We start from the raw sequence: 18951 nt of genomic DNA, 5'->3' as shown, positions 1-18951 counted from the left end.
TCAAGCCTTACTGAATTTCCTAACTTACACATGTTTCAAATTCATATCTATTGAGCCCTTTCCAAAAAGGTACTATTCTGGGTACTTCCCACAAATTAATTGATTCCCCTTCATCACCCTTGAGTTAATATCAGTATAGTACAGATAAGAAAACCAAGGCACAGAGATACTAAGACTCTTCCAGGCCTGGAGCCAGATAGTTCTGAGTTGAGCACATACTTCTCTGTACTTCCTTCCCAAGTGTTCCCCAGACCATACAAATGACTATATTACCCATTCTACAGAGCTCTGCAAACCAAATATTAGGAAGTTAGTTTTTCTTTTTAATTAGCAACAGAAAGTAAACTGTTAGCACTCTTCCTTAAAGTTCCTCCTACTTCTGTTTTCATAATTAAACATGATCCTTTGCATGACATAATCTGTTCTATTGTGACTTACTTTCTCTGCCTCTGGACCAACACAGCTTAACAGAATGGTTGAATTCAAGGTTTGCAAGAAACACCAAGGTATAAGATGTGAAAACTAAAAAAAATAATAATTAGGTGTCGGACAACATGCAGAATTAATAGAAGAACTGGTTTTAGGCCTCTCAGGTCCCATGTTCTCTTCAAGAATATAAAAGGGTTGATATTGCACAGTAGAGAAAAGATTTGGTAATGATATTTGGAGGAAGTTACTGAATGTTGTAGACCTGCCCATCTCTACCTCTGTCAAAGAGTTATCCTTTTCTTCTTTGAACAACTTAGTTACCAAACCATAAGGAGCTACATCTAGACCTGATAATTAGGACCAAAGTCCAGAACCCTTGGCCTTTGAGTTGGTTGCAATTACTGGATGATCCTTGAGAGTCTCCCTGGGAAAGGGGATGAGCCTGGTTCTATGTGTGGGAAGAAGAAGAGTAGGCATTGGAATTTGGGGACAAAAGGACAAACCAAGCTAGAGTGTTGCTACCCTAACTTATATCAGTCTTAATGTCTAGCTACCCTTCTTCCTTAGTAATAGAATCCTTAATTCTTACTTGGGCACCTAACAACCTAAAATAAAGACTTTACTTGCAAATTTCCCTTTTAGCTAAATGTAGACACATGACTAAATTCTGGTCAATTAGATATGAAGCGATATTTTGCGTATAATTGGATATAAAAGGAAAAAGCATGTCTTTTTTTTACTCTGTTTAATTTCAGTTTCTGCTGACTAGAATGTGTTCATAATGTCTGGAATGCAAGCATCCATCTTTGATCATGATGCAACATGGTGAATCAGCAAGATAGAAGAAATCTGAAACCCTGAGACTTCACAGTGTCACTGTACCAGCCCTGGACTGCTTGCCTCCAGCCTTGGTCTACATGAGAGGGTTATAAACATGTCTTTCATAAACTTTTATGTCACTTCAGCCAAATGTAAATATCATTTCCACTTTTGTAAGCTATAAATGTTTTCATTTAATCTTTACAACACCTCTGATATGACCAAGACTATCATTCCTCCCAAATCTGTTTTTCGATATTCTCTTATGGGAATGGAAACCCCAATATTTTTTGCTGGGGAGATAGACAACCATAAAAAAGACAGCATTTCTAGCCTCCCTTCAAGTGAGGGGTAGTCATGTACCCACACTCTGACCAATGGGAAAAGAGTGGGGAGATGTGCAAGTGTCCATATAAGGTAAGAGCACTCTTATTCCTTTCCTTCTCCTCTCATATTGCTTGGGACTTGAATGTGATAGCAGATTGTCTTGAGGGATGCACTCTAGAGATGGGAGGTGAGACATAAGAATCCTGGGTCTCTGAACAACTTTATAGAACAAAACTTCTATGTCAGCCAATTGCTGGATATTCTAAGATTCAAACCCAACCTGTTGGACTCTCTCCTGTATGCCTCATATAGAGAGATTCACATCCAGTAGAGCTTCCAAAAGTTGACATAGCCTGATTTGTGTGGTGATGAGTTCCCTCTCTTTGGAACTCTCAGGAAAATGTCATCAAGAATGTTGTAGCAGAGGTTCCTGTGTGAGATGGCAGTTGGATTATAGGTTCCATAAGGTATAATTCAAGTGTAAGAGTCTATTATTAAAAAAAAATAGAATCTTGCTTTCTAGGTTTTTTACTGCTAAAATGAATTGGGAAATTGCCACTTATTGTTTATAGGCTATAATACATTCTGTCTCCCATGTTCCACCCTCCCCCTTCCAACACATGCTGGTATTATAAGTTCCTTCAGGAAAAGCACCATCTTTGGTTCATCTTGGTATCTCCCCTAACATTTTCTTTGTACATGATAAGCATGTAAAACAATTTTTTTTAGTTTTATTGAAATTGATCTTCATCTGTGCATCTGCCAATAGCACCCTTCCTGCATGTGGTAGGTACTAGATATACATTTGTTGAGTTTAAAGATGATATGAATTATTTGGGACATTTGTCATTATCAGGTGACACTGATGGAGGGGTAGTGATTAGAATTATCTAGATCAGGAAAGGCAAATAAATAGTACTAGCTACCTCTTGCCACTGGTGTGTCCATGATAGACATTACCAGTTGATTATAGCATACTTGCATCTTGATTCCAGTTATGAATTTTTCAATGTTTCTCTACACTTTTTATCAGTCACCAGGAGTCCTCATGCAAGATGACTTTTATGTGGGTAGTGAAACTGCACATTAAGGTGAGATTGTAATATTTCATGAATCAGTACCTTGTGCCTGTTGAGTTTAGCCAAAAGCTCCAGGTCAGTCCGGTTTGACACCCCACCATGAAGAATCAGAACTTTCTCATCAACCAGAGTAGCCAATGGAAGCCAACAGAACACATCTTGAAGAGTTCTTAATATTTTCTTTCCATGTGTCTGAAAAAATGATATTAGCAAGATGTTAAGTTTCAAATAACTCACTCATCTGAACAAAAAGAAACTTCAGCTTATAAAGGTAGGCACACCTTATATTTATGCATCACTTCCTTGGTGAAGCCATATCTAGATACAGAAGCGAAAGTAGGTATTAAAATAAATTTAGTGACAATAGTTATGGCATGATCACATTTTTATAAAAAATGCATATTCTAGATATATATATAACATATATATGAACATATGTACTTAAAATATTTAGAAAAGAGACTGAGCAATAATCACCAAAATATTTACAATTATAACATTATCCATGGATAGAGAAATTGTGAGATATTTTAATTTTCTTTCTTTTGTTTATCCATATTTCCCACTTTTTCTATGGTGAATCCTTATATTTACATGCTAAAGAGTATGGACATATGAATAATTAATGGTCTAATAAGGAATTGTAGTCTAATGGTCTAAAAAGGAATTTTAGAATAACTTAATTTTAAAAAAATATTTTGAAATATTATATATCATGTATTCTACTTCCAGAAATTAGAAAACCACTTTTCAAAAGCATCTAAAATAAGAAGGTCTGGAAAAATAATTTTTTACAATTGCAACAAGCAAGCATCAAATACCCAAGCATGTTTTGGTTTATACCGTAAGTTCATCATATGGTCCTCATGGTTTCCTCGGTTAAGATGGAACTCTTTGGGGTAAACCAACATGAAAGCGAAAAGAACCATCAGGATCTCTACTGAATCCTTGCCTCGATCCACAAAGTCACCGTTGAACACATATGCCCGCTCTGGTGAAGGGAGGCCATTCTTCCCAACACAAAGATGAGTCCAAGAGCCAGTGGGGGAAAGAACAGGAAATCAGGTTAAAACTAATGGCCATCTGAACTTCACATCAGGCCTATAGTCAATTCTATGCTTTCTGCATCTCCTCCAAATATAAAACATCAGTAAAAGATTGAAATGTTTTCTATCATGTTATATTTCCTTTCCAGCAAGGCTGAGCTTATGAGACGATCATCAGAATGGACACTTTATCCAAAGCCATAATGTCACTATGTGGTGTACAGCAAAGGGCACTGGCCATGTGATCTAAAGGCCAGCTTTAAGTTCTGGCCACACTATAACAGCAACAGCAGCTGCCACAGATTCCTCAGGATTAAATAAGATAATACATGGGAAAATGCTTTGGGAAGTGAGTATATGTATAGGGCAATATCGCATTAATAAAATGCTATTATATTCATATACTTTGTTATATGGTCTACATTTTATGGCTAAAAATACATATAAAATAACTTCTGGTTGCTTTGATAATAATCAATTTTCTTTATCTGGAAAAATAAATTGCTAAATAATCCTTTCTTCTACTTATTAAGCTAACACAGTTTGCAAAAAAAATTTTCCAGAATATAATGCAATGGTGACTTCTACATTATGTATTTGCTACCTAGAAGCAAATATTATTGAAAGTAATATTTTAAGAATCCAAGCATATTTAAGCATTTGTTTGATAGGCACTGTATGTGAAATTCTAAATGAAGTCTCAGAGCAAGTAAGGAACTTAATTGGAACATTTGTACCTTATAAAATATAAATATTAAGTCATCCAACTGGCCATGTAAATCTCCTGAAAAAAAAAAAAAGAATATCAGTGCTGATTGAGTCTTACAATTGTTTCTAATTTTTACCATAAAAGGGAAAATACTGTATATAGAAAAATCTGACAAAGAAATCAAGGGTTACTAATTTTTCCATATGTAGGATAAATATTCATTTCCCCTTGTTTCAGAGATGGTTAATATTGAAAGCAGAAAGCACAAGTTTATCATAAGTAGTATTTTATCATAAATAGCAAATGGTCTGTTTTTTACTGAAGAAAAGGTGGGACAGGATGATGCAGTGTCGCAACCCAAGTGAGAACTGGAAAGTTTTGCCACAGTTAAAGTAGGAAGCTGCCACTCACTTATGGGCCAGTGTTAAGAAATTCTTTAAGGGAAGTTGTAAAATCTAGACTTTCATATGAAATCCTCTAATTTTTAAATGTTGGGAACACTGATTTTAAAAGTTTAAAACCACCATAGGGCAAATAGAACATAACGTAGGCTATATGTGGCGCTTGCAGTGCCAGGTCACAGTCCCAGGTACGCAGCCTCCCTGGGCTGTGGTGTGGGCATCGGTCTATGTGGATACTTAACATCAACACGAAAACACAGGAGATGGAAGAAACTCATTAACAGGACTTCTCTCTGGAAGAGGAATGTATGTGGATGGAAGGAATAATTCCTTAGGCATCGGGGGCTTGCTCCTGTACCAATAAATAAACTGTCTTCTAATAAGGAGGGTCTGGTTATTTACAGGGGTTTTGTTCTCAGTGGGGAATGTGAGTTTGGAGCCAATATGAATTGCTTTGGAAAATCCCCCTCTCTGAACCATGGCTCCCTTAAGTTAATAAGGGGAAATCTGTAAGTGGCCAGTTTGAAGGTGTGAAACTTGACCTGCCCACTTGCCACTGGAGAGAAGCAACTCTCCCTCGCTTCTGACCCAAGGGAGAGTTTTCTAGTTTGCATCCAGCAAGGGAAGCGTTCCAGCTGGCTCTTACCACACACTGTGATCTCCTCGCTGTAACAGGTGGAGAGCCGGTTGATGTTGGGCAGCTGTGCCAGGTGTTTCCTGGTCTCATGCAAAAGATTTAAGACATAGCGAGCGTGGAGCTGCTACTAGGAGGAAGAGGAAGGAGGGAACAAAACAACACTGGTGGCCTCACCTTTGCTGCTTAAAGACCCCAATCACTCACAACCCCAAAAGTGACTCTAGAGAACTGCTCCTAGGACTCTGCACAGAGCCTCCCTCTTTCACCCATCTTCTGCCCTTATTTCTACTTCTCATCATCCCATTTTTCCCTCCACAAATATTGAACTATTTTTTTCTTTCCTAGTTACTCCATAAAACCCTTCTTTGCCTTTAGCCTGGGAGCAGCATGTGATTGTCTCAGTAAAATATTAATAAGTGCATGTATGTTGATGGTATCCAGTGGCCCTAACATTGCCAAGAAGCTTCTCAACTGCTCTTGCAGCGAGTTATCTTCATGTGAAAGAGGGGAAAGGACTGGAATCTAGCTGAGAGCCAGAATCTGACTACTTCTTATCACCTCTGCCTCTACCACTAGAGTTTCAGGCCCTTAACATCTTTTTGCCTAGACCACGGCATCATGAGAACTGCTGAGAACTGCCTTTCCCTGTACCACTATTCTTACATAGCGACCAGAATTATTATTTTAAAAAGCAAGTCACACCAGGTGTGGGGGCACATGGCTGTAATCTCAACAACTCAGGAGGCCGAGGCAAGAGGATCTTAAGTTTGAGGTCAGCCTCAAACAACTCAGCAACTTAGTAAGACCCTCTGCAACTCAGACTCTGTATCAAAATAAAACATAAAAAGGGCTGGGGGTGTATCTCAGTGGTAAAGTGCCCCTGATTTCAATTCCTGGTACCAAAATACATAAAATTTGAAAGGAAGCTGCTTACTGTTCAATGTCTCCTCATCTGTCTCAGAAGAATACACCTCATCTCCTCTTTCCCTGGCTTCCTCACGAAGGAGCCTTCCTGAAGCACCTGACCAGTCCAGACAAGTTCCTGCCTCTGGGTCTTCCCACTTCCCCTCTGCCTAAAAGATGCTTTCTCCAGATATTCACAAGGCACCACCTTGTGCCTTTGCTCAAAAATCACCTTCCCAGGCCACTCTAAGAAATTGCTAGCCCTCCCACTCACAACTTAACTTTATTCTTTTCCATAGTTTTTGTTGCCTTCTAACATACTACAGAATTGACTTTTTATTGTTATTTGTTATTTATTATCTGCCTCCCCCATGAGATAGGGGTTTGTGTGGGTCTTGTTCACTGCTGTAGCCACAGTGCCCAGAATAGCGTGGGGCACACAGAGGTGCTCAATAATCATCTGCAGGATGATTACATGATCAGGGGAGCTTTCAATCATGAAAACTGGCTGAAAGACCAAGGGCCCTGGCTTAGCAAAGGGAACATGCAGTCTCTCCACTTTGCACATGATGTGGACACCCTAAGGCCAGGGCCATTCTTTCTGTGCTGCAGTTGGCCTCCCTTTACACATGACATGGAGTGGGTGGGGATCCAGTCTCCCCAGGTGAGCTTACTTGTTTCAGCCTGAAAGCCTCCACCAGGGCAGTGGCATGGTCAGGGAGGAGCGGGAAGGAGAGGTGTGGACCCGTGTAACTGTCTGGCACCTCTATGGATTCGTAGTCACTGTATTTCTCCATCTCGGCATCCTGGTGGAATCTCTCCTCAGTGAACATGCGGTCCAGGAAGTCCCCTAGTCCGGACAGAAAAGGTGAGCTGACTTACGATCAGACGTGCACTCCAAAACACCTCAGCACATAGTCTCTTCCCTGGACTGAAGTTGGAGCGGGACCTGGCCAGACTGACATCAGCTCCAATAAAGGAGAAGGAAAAGGGAAATGAGGACACCTGAGGATGGGCAGAGGCAAGGTTATGCTTTCATGTTAATGAAGAGACATTAACTGGTAATCTACTCTATTTTTATTTGAAAAGATCAACATGTGTCAAGCTGAGAAAGTACAGACATGCGAGGCTTGGGTTTTTAAGCAGGAGGAAAGGGCACAAGCAAGGTAGGAAGAGTTAATAGGCCTTTATTCTCTCTGAACATGACCAGGTTCAGACCTCTCTGTGCTCTGAAGCAACCTCTAGCTTCCTGCCTCGGCCTCTGTAGCCTGAGGTGAGGGCTTCCCTCCTGGACCCACAGAGGGAATCATGTAGCAAGCCTTATAGACTGTGCAACCAAACCTGTCCCCAATCAGTGACACAAGAGCTGACATCTACAGACCCTAGTTCCCTCTGCCCACAGGTGGGCTCACTCCGAGGCTTGTGCTCTGTGCTATTTCCGGCCCCACTCCCAGTTGCCCGCTGCGTAACTCACCCTTTATTGTCTGCCTCCCCTTTCATGACCTCCCCGCCCACTCAGTGTTTTCTGCACTTTAACAAACTCCTTACAACCTAACTCTTGTTTCCAGGTATGTTTGGGGGAGAACCCAGAATAAAATTCCAATCTGCTGTCAGCCCCCTCACTCATTCACCGACTCTCACCAGATTCATGGTTTCAATCCCCGTGCATCCTCCACCAGACCTTGACATCTATGACCATAAGACAGGAGGACATGCCGCGTGGCAGTCCATACTCACTCTCGTTGTGGCTGCTGGGGGTGAAGTGATCCATAAGGTAGCTGAAGAAATCATGCAGCTGCAGAAGAACCCAATGAGACCTGGTAAATGGATGGAACTGGCAACTATCGTGCTAAGTGAAATAAGTCCTAAAAAACCAAAGGTGGAATATTCTCCCTGATACACAGATGCTAAACTCACAATAAGGAGTAAGGAGAGGGAAGAACAGAAGTTCACTGGATTAGACAAAGAGGAAAGAAGGGAAGGGAGGAAAGATGAGAATAAGAAAGACAGTAGAATGAATTGGACATAACTTTCCTATGTTCATATATTAATACATGACCAATGAAACTCCACATCATGTACAATCACAAGAATGGGAAGTTATGCTCCATGTATGTATAATAAGTCAAAATACTCTCTACTTCATGTATATCTAAAATGAACAAATAAAAAATTTAATTTAATTTAATTTTTAGAAAAAGAAATAAGGGAAAAGAGAACCTAGGTCCAGACTAGATGCACCTTTTGAGCACCTGGGTTTTGCTGCCCAAGGGCTGGAAAGCAGAGCTAGAGGCAGCCCCGACTCATTCCACCGCACCTTGATCTGGTCTTGCTGCCCAGCATACTCTATAGACTGGAAGATGCTCCAGGTGCATTGCCGTCTCATCTCCAGGCGGGCCACGTAGCGCCGGTACCATCTCTGGATCAGGGTTGCTGCCTTGAAGGCTGTGACACAGATGGAGATACGAGCCTGTGATCTGGGACTCCCCAGGCTGGGGATGGGGAGCAGGGAAAGGATGGCACCCAGACTCTCTCCCAATACACATGTGGGGACAAAATGGAGGGGACAGCACTACCCATTGATGCCTGCAGGAAGATATTTGACTTACTGTTGACCTTACACATTTTTCCTCCATCCTATTCCAAACTCACCTCCATTCTTACCATTCTTGGAGGTTTGTTCAATTCCCACTTATTGATGAAAATATTTATGGGTTACATACACTAGCCCCTTCCTCTATCTGAAGGGATACATTCCCAGATCCTCAGTGGATGCCTGAAACAATGGATAGTACTGAAACCTATGTATTTTTTTTAGTAAGTCAAAAATTTCCACCTTTTCACTTAAAGGAAGCACTTCACAGTTTCTCTTGGCATATCCAAATTGCTACTACTCTAATGTCTGAGGATGTTATTAAATTAAAAAAAAAGTTACTTGACAACAACACTGTGACACAGCAATGTTGATCTGACAACTGAGATGGCTACTGAGTGACTAGTGGGCAGGTAGAGTATACAGCATGGATCCACTGGACAAAGATGATTCAAGTCCTGGGTGGGATGGAGCTGGACACTATTACATGATTCAGAACAGCATGCAATTTAAAATTTATGAATTGTTTATTTCTGAAAATTTTCATTTAATATTTTCAGGCTGTGGTTGACTATGGATAACGAACAGCAGAAAGTAAAATCATTGATTAGGGGTCACTACTGTATAGACAGAAAGGTTGTACTCTGAGCATTCTGAGAAAAACTAGAGAGATTTTAAGAATTCAGCACCTTGGAAGACCGGCGTAATGTGAGTGTGGGAGTGGGGGAGGACATTTGGTATTGTCACCATAGACTGAATCTCAGTACATCCTAGTTGGAATGGACTAACAGGATGATAACTGTAGGCAGGTAGGATGTAGCTGGAGGTGGTGAATTGCCAGAGGCATGCCCTGCAAGGGTGTATCTTCCCCCCAACACCACAGACCCCTCTTCTTCCCATCCCCGCCTCTCTCCTGCCATGAATGGAGAAGCTTCCCCCTCTAAATCATTCTTGTTGGGTATCTGGGTCACAGTGATGCAAAAGCTGACTAACACAGGCCCTATGGTCAAGTATTGTTGCTAGAGAAGGGGACAGCTGTCTACGTAAGTAACTGGATTCTTCTTAAGCTCCTGTGCCTGGACAGGCTGCTAGTGATGAATGGACTATTTGTGGATAAAGCTGGATTAAAAAGCAAACCCTGCACATTAACTGAGGTCAACCTCGTGAATAGTAGACAGATTGACTTAATATATTTAGCTTGCATTAGAGAGTTGATAGATTTCTGGTTGATTTCCTTAAGATGATGGTGAAGTGAGAAAAGAGAAACTGGAAAGAATTTAAACAGTTAATTTTGATTTCCTGTGAAAATTTAAAAAAATCATACTGTAAGTATTTCTCAAAGGTACTTGCTAAATAATAAATGATGAGTTTGAAGCCCTACCAAATTATGTAAAAACATATCCAGAATCATGGATGAAATGTGTGGAATAGGTGCTATAGATTCTGTAGGAGCTCTTGGTAAATTCAGAGATTTCTGCACCTTGCTCTAGACCTGCAACATCAGATTTTCTACAGGTATAACCCCAGAAGGAATCAATGAACTCCACTCATAATTCTTACTTGCACCAAGGTGAAGATCCAGTGAGGAAGATCATGGACATGGAGGTTGTTTGCTAATACTTAGCCCACAACATTCTAAGGCAAGTGCTGCCAACAACTAGACATCTTCAGTCCTGCTTCGGCTTCTTTTCCTCTTCCTCCCAGTTCTCTAGCTGGGGTCTAGGTAACCTTTAATTGAGATAGGTACTATGAGGTGCAGGATAGTTTGAGATCCTTTATCCTATCATCTTTTTTTTTTTTTTTTTTTTGTAGCAGGGATTGAATTCAGGGGCATTCCATCACTGAACCACATCCCCAGCCCTATTTTGTGTTTTATTTAGAGACAGGATCTCACTGAATTGCTTAGCACCTCACTGTTGCTGAGGCTGACTTTGAACTTGCGATCTTCCTGCCTCAGCCTCCGGATCCACTGGGATTACAGGCATAGGCCACCTTGCCAGTCAATCATTTGTTTTCAACAGCACAAGGCCAAGTGCTTGGACACCTCTTACCCAGACCACATATATAACTAACCCCAGGTGCTGCTGGTGATGAATGGACTATTTGTGGATAAAGCTGGATTAAAAAACAAACCCTGCAGGTTAGCTGAGGTCAACCTCGTAAGTAGTAGATAGTTTTTATGTGCTGTTAGAAATGGCATGCTTCCATACATATGTGGAATTCCCCATACCCACAAAACATTAAAAACAAAACAACAACAACAAAAAAGAAAAACACTGCATATGGCTGGGGTTGTGGATCAGTGGTAGAGTGCTTGTCTAGCATTCAGGAGTCCCTGGGTTTCATCCCTGGCACCAGAAAAACAAAGCAAAACAAAACAAAAATGAGAAATGCTGCACAAAATGATTAGGAAAAATTAACAGATAACTGAAGTCAAAACAAATAAAAGAAATCTCTAGGTGCCAGAAATGAGGGTAGGATCGATAGCCAAAAGCACGGGCAGGAACTGACATGCGTCAGCCCCCACGGAAACATGGACCAGAGAGTCCTGGTAGCCAGGGGTTAACACCCTGTAGTGATGGGAGGAGTCCCTGGGCCCTGTGGACTGCTTGGCACTGAAACTGACTGTCCTCAAAAAGGCAAGAGCTGGGGAAGTTTCTGTTCCTGGTGGGAACCAGTAAATCTCTGCCTCCCAAACTCAGTCACAGAGTCCCCTGCAAGAGAGGAAGTCTCAGCCTGTGTCATATATGGGTTGCCTTCTTCTCACAAGGTAAGGAAATCCAGAGCTGAAGCTTACTCGAAAATGTGTTCACAAAAAAGACAAATAGGGAAAAAGTGCAGTTGATATTTCTACTATATTAAGAACTCAAAAAAATAAAGAAGAAAAATTACAATTATATGGGGAATGGGCAAGAGATGTAAAGAGATAGTCCTGAGGAAAAGGAGACAAATGTCTCTCATTAACGAGAGAGAGATGTTAAAACTGCTGAGAGACGTTATTTTCACCTTTAGATGGTCATAAATATAAAATTTGGCAATTTACTCTGTTAGCGAGGCTGGGAGGAAACAGACATTCTGATACATTTTTCACAGGCTGAAGTGCATGCCCCCCCCCAATTCATTTGTTGAAACTAAGGTGCCCTCGTACTTGAGAACGTGATGGTGTTTGGAGAGAATGCCTTAGAAGAGGTGATTAAGTTAAAATCAAGTATTATTGTGACCCCTGATCAAATGTGACCGGTACCCTTATAAGAAGAGGAAACACAGACACACAGAGACACCAGGGAGGTTTGTGTACAGAGAAAAGCCACGTAAGAACACAGCAAAAAGGCCAGGGGAGAGGGTCCAGGCACCATCAAGATGTTGACACTGACGTTCAGCCTCCAGAACTGCGAGCAAATACATTTCTATTGCTTTAAGGCACCCAGTCTGTGGTACTGTTTCAGTAGCCCTAGCAAACTAATACTACGGTGCTGGTGGAAATGCACTTCGAGAAGAATTTAGCAATATCTGACCAAATTACACATGGATTTACTCTTTGACCCTGCAATTGGATTATATTGAAAGAAATCTATGACAAATAAACTGACAAAAATATGAAAAATCCTAGGCACAATTTGTAATAGAAAAGCACTGTAAACTAGTCAATTATCTGGGGATCTGGTTGAGTAAACAAAATGGAGTGTAGAGAGATACAAAGATACAAAGGAAGAGGGGATATCTCTTCTGCTGGGCACAACCTACAAAATATATTATTAAGTGAAATAAGGAATAGGATAGGGTACATTGGATACTACCATTTATCTAAGAAAGGGGAAATGAAATGCACACACACTATGCTTATTATTTTGGGAAAAATACCCCCCCCCCAATTTTTACAATTACTTATAGGTGGAAGAAGTCAAGTGTAGAGGACAGAGACAAAAATTTTACTTCTCTGAGCATGTACCTTTTGTAGATTTGACTTTGGAACTGTGGAAGACTAAAAATGACAGCAAATTCTTTGATACTTCTGTCACCCAGGGGCAGGGTCTGTCTCCTCCTCTCAAATCTAGATGGGCCCTTTGACCACTGAGGCTGAGAGAATGCAGTGGAAATAAGGTTGTGCTGGTCTCTAGGCTCAGATCTTAAGAACTTACCCACTTCTGCTTCCTGCTTCTGGGAGTTTGCTTTTCATTTGACACCTTGGGGAAGCTAGCTGCCATGAGAGGAGCTTGACTAGTCTGAGACCAACCACCAATGGTGTGAGAAGCCCAAGCCTGGTATTAGATGTGGTATTACGTGAGGAAAGAGGCCGAGGCACAGTACAAAGCCAGATGCTTTGCAAAGAACCATTTTAGAAGAGTCTCCAGTCCCTGGTGCACTGAGCATCATATAAACACCCAGCTAGGCTTTGGCAACGTCCTAACCCACAAAGCCACAAGCAGAATAAAATAATTGTCATGAGCCTCTAAATGTTGCAATGATTTTTTAATTGTTTGAATGATTTTTTACCTAGCAGTATGTAACTGGGAAAGGAATAACATAAAAGCTTTTAAAAATTTTAAAACAAATTTAAATAAAAATGAAAAACGAAAACAGTCTATAAAAAGTAAAAGCAAAAGATAAAGTGAACCTAACTTATATAAGGTGGTGGCATCACCACACAGAAAGAATTTATTTCAAATAACTTGAAAATTCAGAAACTTGTTTATCCCCAAAAGGATCTATTTGAACCAAAAATTTAAAAAAAAATTAGAGAAATCTTAGTTTCCAGTAACCATATTTTCATATTTTTATTGTTGTTTGAAACTGTACAAATTGTAGGATAAACAGTATTATGTTAATGTTATCATGGAAATGTTTAACAAAGAGAAAGTGGATATAATTATCAAGGCTGTTAAGTGAAAATATTGTCATCCTAAATTGGCCACATTTGTTTTTCTTTAAATAATGCCTGTTTTGAGGATCTGTTGACTGAAAACACCTAGAAAGGACAACCACCCTGGTAGCAATGAACACCACAGAGCCCTGGAGAAATAGCTGCTCCTGATCTGATGTAAAGACCGGGCAGAATGAGCTGGGCCTGTTGCCACACAAGGAAGCACGGAAGCCACAGCTTCCAGAGATGCCCTGGCAAACCAGGTGCTGTCGCTGGTGCTGCCCCAACACAGGCTCCCCTCAGCTCTGTGCCCATCCTCACCCCCCGTCAGTGCTCCTCTGGCAGGGCCAGCTTCTGTATGAGCTGGATCTCCTCACCCTAGGGACCTTAGATGCTATTCTTTCTCCACTGTCGCCTTATCCACATGGACAGGTCAGACTTTTCAAAGGTGAGTTAGTCAAAGTCTCTGAATCTTTCCTCAGAGTCCTGAGTCTTCCCCCATCTTCCTCATGGGAGGCCCATAGGCCTGCATATAGACTTGTTTGTGTGGTCACAGTTAAAGGAACCAGATGAATGTGCAGAAGGGACACAGAGAGAGACCCCCTCAGGGTTTCGAAGTGCCCACTGCCCTACACATCCATCACAGCCTGACACTGACTTTTCCAAAGATAATTTTAAAAATAACACATTTAACTGGCATGTCATGGTTTAAAAAGTTCTTCCACATACACTGTTTCATGGAAGACAATATTGAAAGGTGGCAGGGGCAATTTATATCTGCATCTTTAAAATGGAGATCAATCAAACAGAGTTGTTAAACAGATAAATAAAATAATGTATGTAAGGCATGTAGTGAGCATCCCAAGGATAATCGCTCTTCGTTTACTATCTGAATTTCATGGGTGGCACACAGCATGTTATGGATTGAATATGAGGAGTCCCCCCAAAAGTGCCTGTGTTGATGCAGGAGTGTTCAGAGGTGAAACGATTAGATTACAAGAGCTGTAAACGAATCATCTATCTTACTTGGAATGGACTAAGTGGGTAGTCACTACTGGCAGGTAGGGCATGCCTTTGGGGTTTATATTTTATCCCTGGCACCTTGATCTCTCTCTGCTCCACCCCACCTCAGACTCAGAGCCACGGAGGCTGCTGACCTTGTACTGAACCTCTGAAACTGTGAGTCACGAATAAACTTTCCTTCTGCTAAGTTGTTCGTATTGGGCCTCTAGGTCACAGCAATGAAAGGTTGACTAACATGGTGTCCTTGGCCAGTAGCACACAGCTAGGGAAGGGCAGGGCAGGAGGTCAGGTTTCTGACTCAAACACCTACCCTCTTTCCCCTTCACTCTGGTCATCCTGACTTACACATCTTCCCCTCCACACTTGGCTGGGTAGGAGGATATTCATGACTTGTTCAAACTACTTACTTTCCCAAAAGGTAAAAGTCACTTTGAATTTTATCTTATAATAATTTTTGTTTGTTTACTTCAACTCTCAGTACAACCCTCAAAGGGTACAAAAGTTCCCCCACCCACCTCTCTGGAAATGCACCATCTTGGCAGGATCACAGAAGTCCATGAATACTTCCTCATCCCATCCTTCAGACATTCACAAACCGCTAAACTTGGTTTATTTTCAAACCATTCAAAAAATTTAGTACGAAAGGTAACTAATATTTGGATACTTATGTGAGTTACATACTGTGCTAAGTACTGAATATTAACTCATTCATTTAATACTCATAACGAACATATGTGGTGAGATATTCTTATTATTTTCCATGGTTTAAAAGTAAGGAAACTGAGGCCGAAAGAAATTAAAAGGCTGGCATTTACAGCTGGTAAATAGTAGAGCAAGGATTTGAACCCAGGTCCTCTGACTCTTCACTATGTGTTACATAACAGTGATGCTGTGGTTTTTTTTTTTTAATTCATTTTTATTGTAAACAAATGGGATACATCTTGTTTCTCTGTTAGATGCTGTGTTTGATACAAAAAACCTTCTACCTGAACTTGTCAGAGTGTTAGCAACTACACACTTTTCTCCATTTTCTTTTTTCCATCACTCTTCATCCCGCGCTATGCTTGACTTTTACCCTCAGCTTGGACTTCGTTCTATCAATGTTCCAGTTATAGTCCCATCACTAAATCTAAGGGTGTGCTTACCTGTCATTTAATTAATATATCATTTGTGCTGAGATTGACCATGATCTTGATACATTCTTCTTTTGGTTTCTAAGCTATCACATGCTCCTTGCTCTCCTCGCCACCTCTGGCTCCCTCTCCTCAGCTCCTTTGCAGGTTCTTCCTCGTCCACCTGCTGCTGGAGTGCTGGAGTCCCTCCTGACTGCCCTGGGCCCTGGATTGAGCTCTGTCCTTACTCTGCCTCCAGCCTATCTCCTTGACTCCTAGGGCTTCAACGACCATCTACTATTCTTCCATCCACTTTAACCCTTCAACTCATCTTCGCAGAAACCAGAAGGGTGTTTTAAACAGGTAATTCCTATAGATCTCTCCTCATCTCATGTCACCCTCCTTCTCTCTCACTTCAGACCTTTCAGTTCCTTGTTTACACCTCAGGTCTTCCTACCCCGTAGCCCTTGCCCATGCTGTGCTCTCTGCCTGGAATGTTTTTCATTCCCTTTTCTGCATCTTTATTTCTTCCACTTGTATGAGTTTAGTTTGGGGATAAACTCCAAGGGTTGACATTAACTCTCTGGAAAAATTTTAATTTTTTCAAATAAAGTTCTCTTGAGCATTCTGGTGGTCATGTTTCAAGAAGAAACCGATTTCTCAGAGTTGCCTTGAGAAGAAATGCAATGGTTTTCTGCTTCCATCTTGAGAAGCCCCTCCACATGCACCTTGGCTTTGGGGTACCCAGAACATGGGAAACACGTACCTTTTTCTGCATTCTGAAAAGCAAACTGATGCTGGATAGAGGTGCTGCTTCCCATAGTTTGAGTACAATGTTCCTGCAAGATGCAGAGAGCAGATCCGAGAGGCAGGGAGCTCTTTGATGATGAAAGAGGGGATCTGTAACAGGGAAGTTCAGGGAGAAGTGTCAGTTAAGAAGGACCAACTTGTCTGTGAATCACGTGAGAGCTTCCTTCCCACCCCTCCAGACCCCGCACATCAGGTGTTCCTCCCCTTCCATTTGTCATCCCATCTCTATCCTGTTTTCTATTGACTTTTTCTTTACAATCCAGAAACAAACTGACTTCCAAATTTTCAGAGCCAATCTTCGTCATCTTTGAATGATGACCTTTGACCCCTTACATTTTGGGTAGGAAGGGTCTCCCAAAGACTCTTCATATGCTAAAGGTTTGGTCCTAAAGGCACTCATGTTCAGAGGGGCTTTTGGAAGTGATTGGACCATGAAAGCTCTGACTTCATCAAAGAATTAATCAACTGATACCATATTTATTTTAAGATACCAACAGTCAAAACTATGTCTCTGGCTCAAATTTAAGAGTAACTGAATTGTCACATCATTTCAGTATGAACCAGCAGGCAGTAAACTGATTGTTGCTGCATCAGTGGTTATCACTGAACAAATTCTCTTTTGCCTTCTGGTGCCTTGTTTCTTACGAGTTTGCAAATCTAAACATGGTAGCAGAAGAAGATGGTTTTGAAGTCATTTGCCCTACAAAAACATTATTGGAGATAGAAATATGGCACTCCTGTAGAGTGAGGAAGTGATGAAGTCTTCCATCAGAACACACATCCGATTGTAACTGGTCACCAAGGACAAAAGGATGTGCTTCCACACACCATCAGGAAGCAGGCAGAGGGCTCCCAGCTGTAACCATAACAGCAAGGTGCATGTGATACCTTCTTGAGGCTCCATGGCTGCCTCCGTTTCTCTGTTGTGTGTGGATAATAGTTTTTCTACCAGAATTATCATCAGGTGAAGAGAGGTTATATATGGGGAAAACTTTACAAATGTTTTCCATTGTCATGAAAAATGTAAACTAGGAACATTCTTAAATGACATCTTCAAACATCTTCTAAAATATCTCCATAAAATAAAAACACTTTAAATGGTTTCAGTACAGAATCAACTAAAAACATCATAGTGTGCTAAAAACAATGGAATAGTTTTCATCCATGACAAAGAACAAGGCAGGTTCATATGGCAATCCTCTGAAAATCTCCCCAAGATATATTGTAACGTGAAGAAAAGCAAACTGCAGCTGGACATGGTGGCACACACCTGTAAGTCCTGTGACTTGTGAGGCTAAAGTAGGAGGATGGTAAGTTCAAGGCCAGCCTGGGCAATTTAGCAAGACGATGTCTCAAAATTAAAAAGGGCTGGGGAGGTAACTCAGTGTTATAGCACCCCTGGATTCAATATTCAGTACTGAAAAGCAAAACAAAAAAATTGCACAACAGTAATGCAGTAATGTTTAATATTCTCTCATGCTTTAATTTATATATAAAAAATCAGTCAGTAAGTGTATAAAATTCAAAGAGTATACACCAAACTGTTAATAGTAATTATTTTGTGACAATGAAGCTGGGTAGGAGAATCTCTCTCTCTCTCTCTCTCTCTCTCTCCATTTTTTTTTTTTTTTTTGGTACCAGCGATTGAACCCAGGGTTGCTTAACCACTGAACCACATCCCCAGTCCTTTTTATTTTTTTATTTTGAGACAGGGTCTCCCTAAATTACTGAACTTGGACTTGAACTTGTGATCCTCCTGTCTCAGTCTCCAGAGCCACTGGGATTACAGGCATATGTCACTATGTCTGGCAAGAATCTCATTTTTAACTTATATAGTTCTCTTATAACTTTAATGATTAAAAATTAGTAAATGGCCACATCATGTACAACCTTAAGAATGGGAAGTTATACTCCATGTATGTATAATAGGTCAAAACACATTCTACTGTCATGTATAACTAAAAAGAACAAATGAAAATTTTAAAAATTAGTAAATGAGGACTGGGGTATAAATCAGTGGTGGAAAGCTTGCCTAGCATGCACAAGACCCTGGGGTCAATATCCAGTGCCCCCCAAAACCAAAAAGTAATTAATGATATTTTCCCATATGAGAAAAAAATAGAAAGTGACATCTGACTAAATACTTATTGCCTACAGCTGCTTAAGAGAAGAAAGTGAACTTATATACAGACCAGCAGATTA

The 18951-nt window shown here is 40.8% G+C and overlaps 1 protein-coding gene across 1 annotated transcript in view; it reads right to left on the bottom strand.

Annotated features, from left to right (window-relative positions):
* The window catches only part of Ppef2 (protein phosphatase with EF-hand domain 2), a 30330-nt gene extending 13570 nt beyond the window's left edge, over positions 1 to 16760 (bottom strand). Inside the window, exons 1-9 of the mRNA XM_047566024.1 lie at positions 16706 to 16760; positions 8668 to 8795; positions 8088 to 8145; positions 7025 to 7200; positions 5457 to 5571; positions 4438 to 4484; positions 3498 to 3664; positions 2936 to 2972; positions 2697 to 2846 (exon numbers count right to left, since the gene is read on the bottom strand). Of these exons, the coding sequence (XP_047421980.1) occupies positions 2697 to 2846; positions 2936 to 2972; positions 3498 to 3664; positions 4438 to 4484; positions 5457 to 5571; positions 7025 to 7200; positions 8088 to 8145; positions 8668 to 8795; positions 16706 to 16760 (933 nt within the window). The remainder of the gene's footprint in view (positions 1 to 2696; positions 2847 to 2935; positions 2973 to 3497; positions 3665 to 4437; positions 4485 to 5456; positions 5572 to 7024; positions 7201 to 8087; positions 8146 to 8667; positions 8796 to 16705) is intronic.
* Positions 16761 to 18951: the final 2191 nt, after the last annotated feature.

The sequence above is a fragment of the Sciurus carolinensis genome, chromosome 10 (genome assembly GCF_902686445.1).
Source record: "Sciurus carolinensis chromosome 10, mSciCar1.2, whole genome shotgun sequence".
Taxonomy (NCBI): domain Eukaryota; kingdom Metazoa; phylum Chordata; class Mammalia; order Rodentia; family Sciuridae; genus Sciurus; species Sciurus carolinensis.
This window is presented reverse-complemented; position numbering and strand designations above follow the sequence as displayed.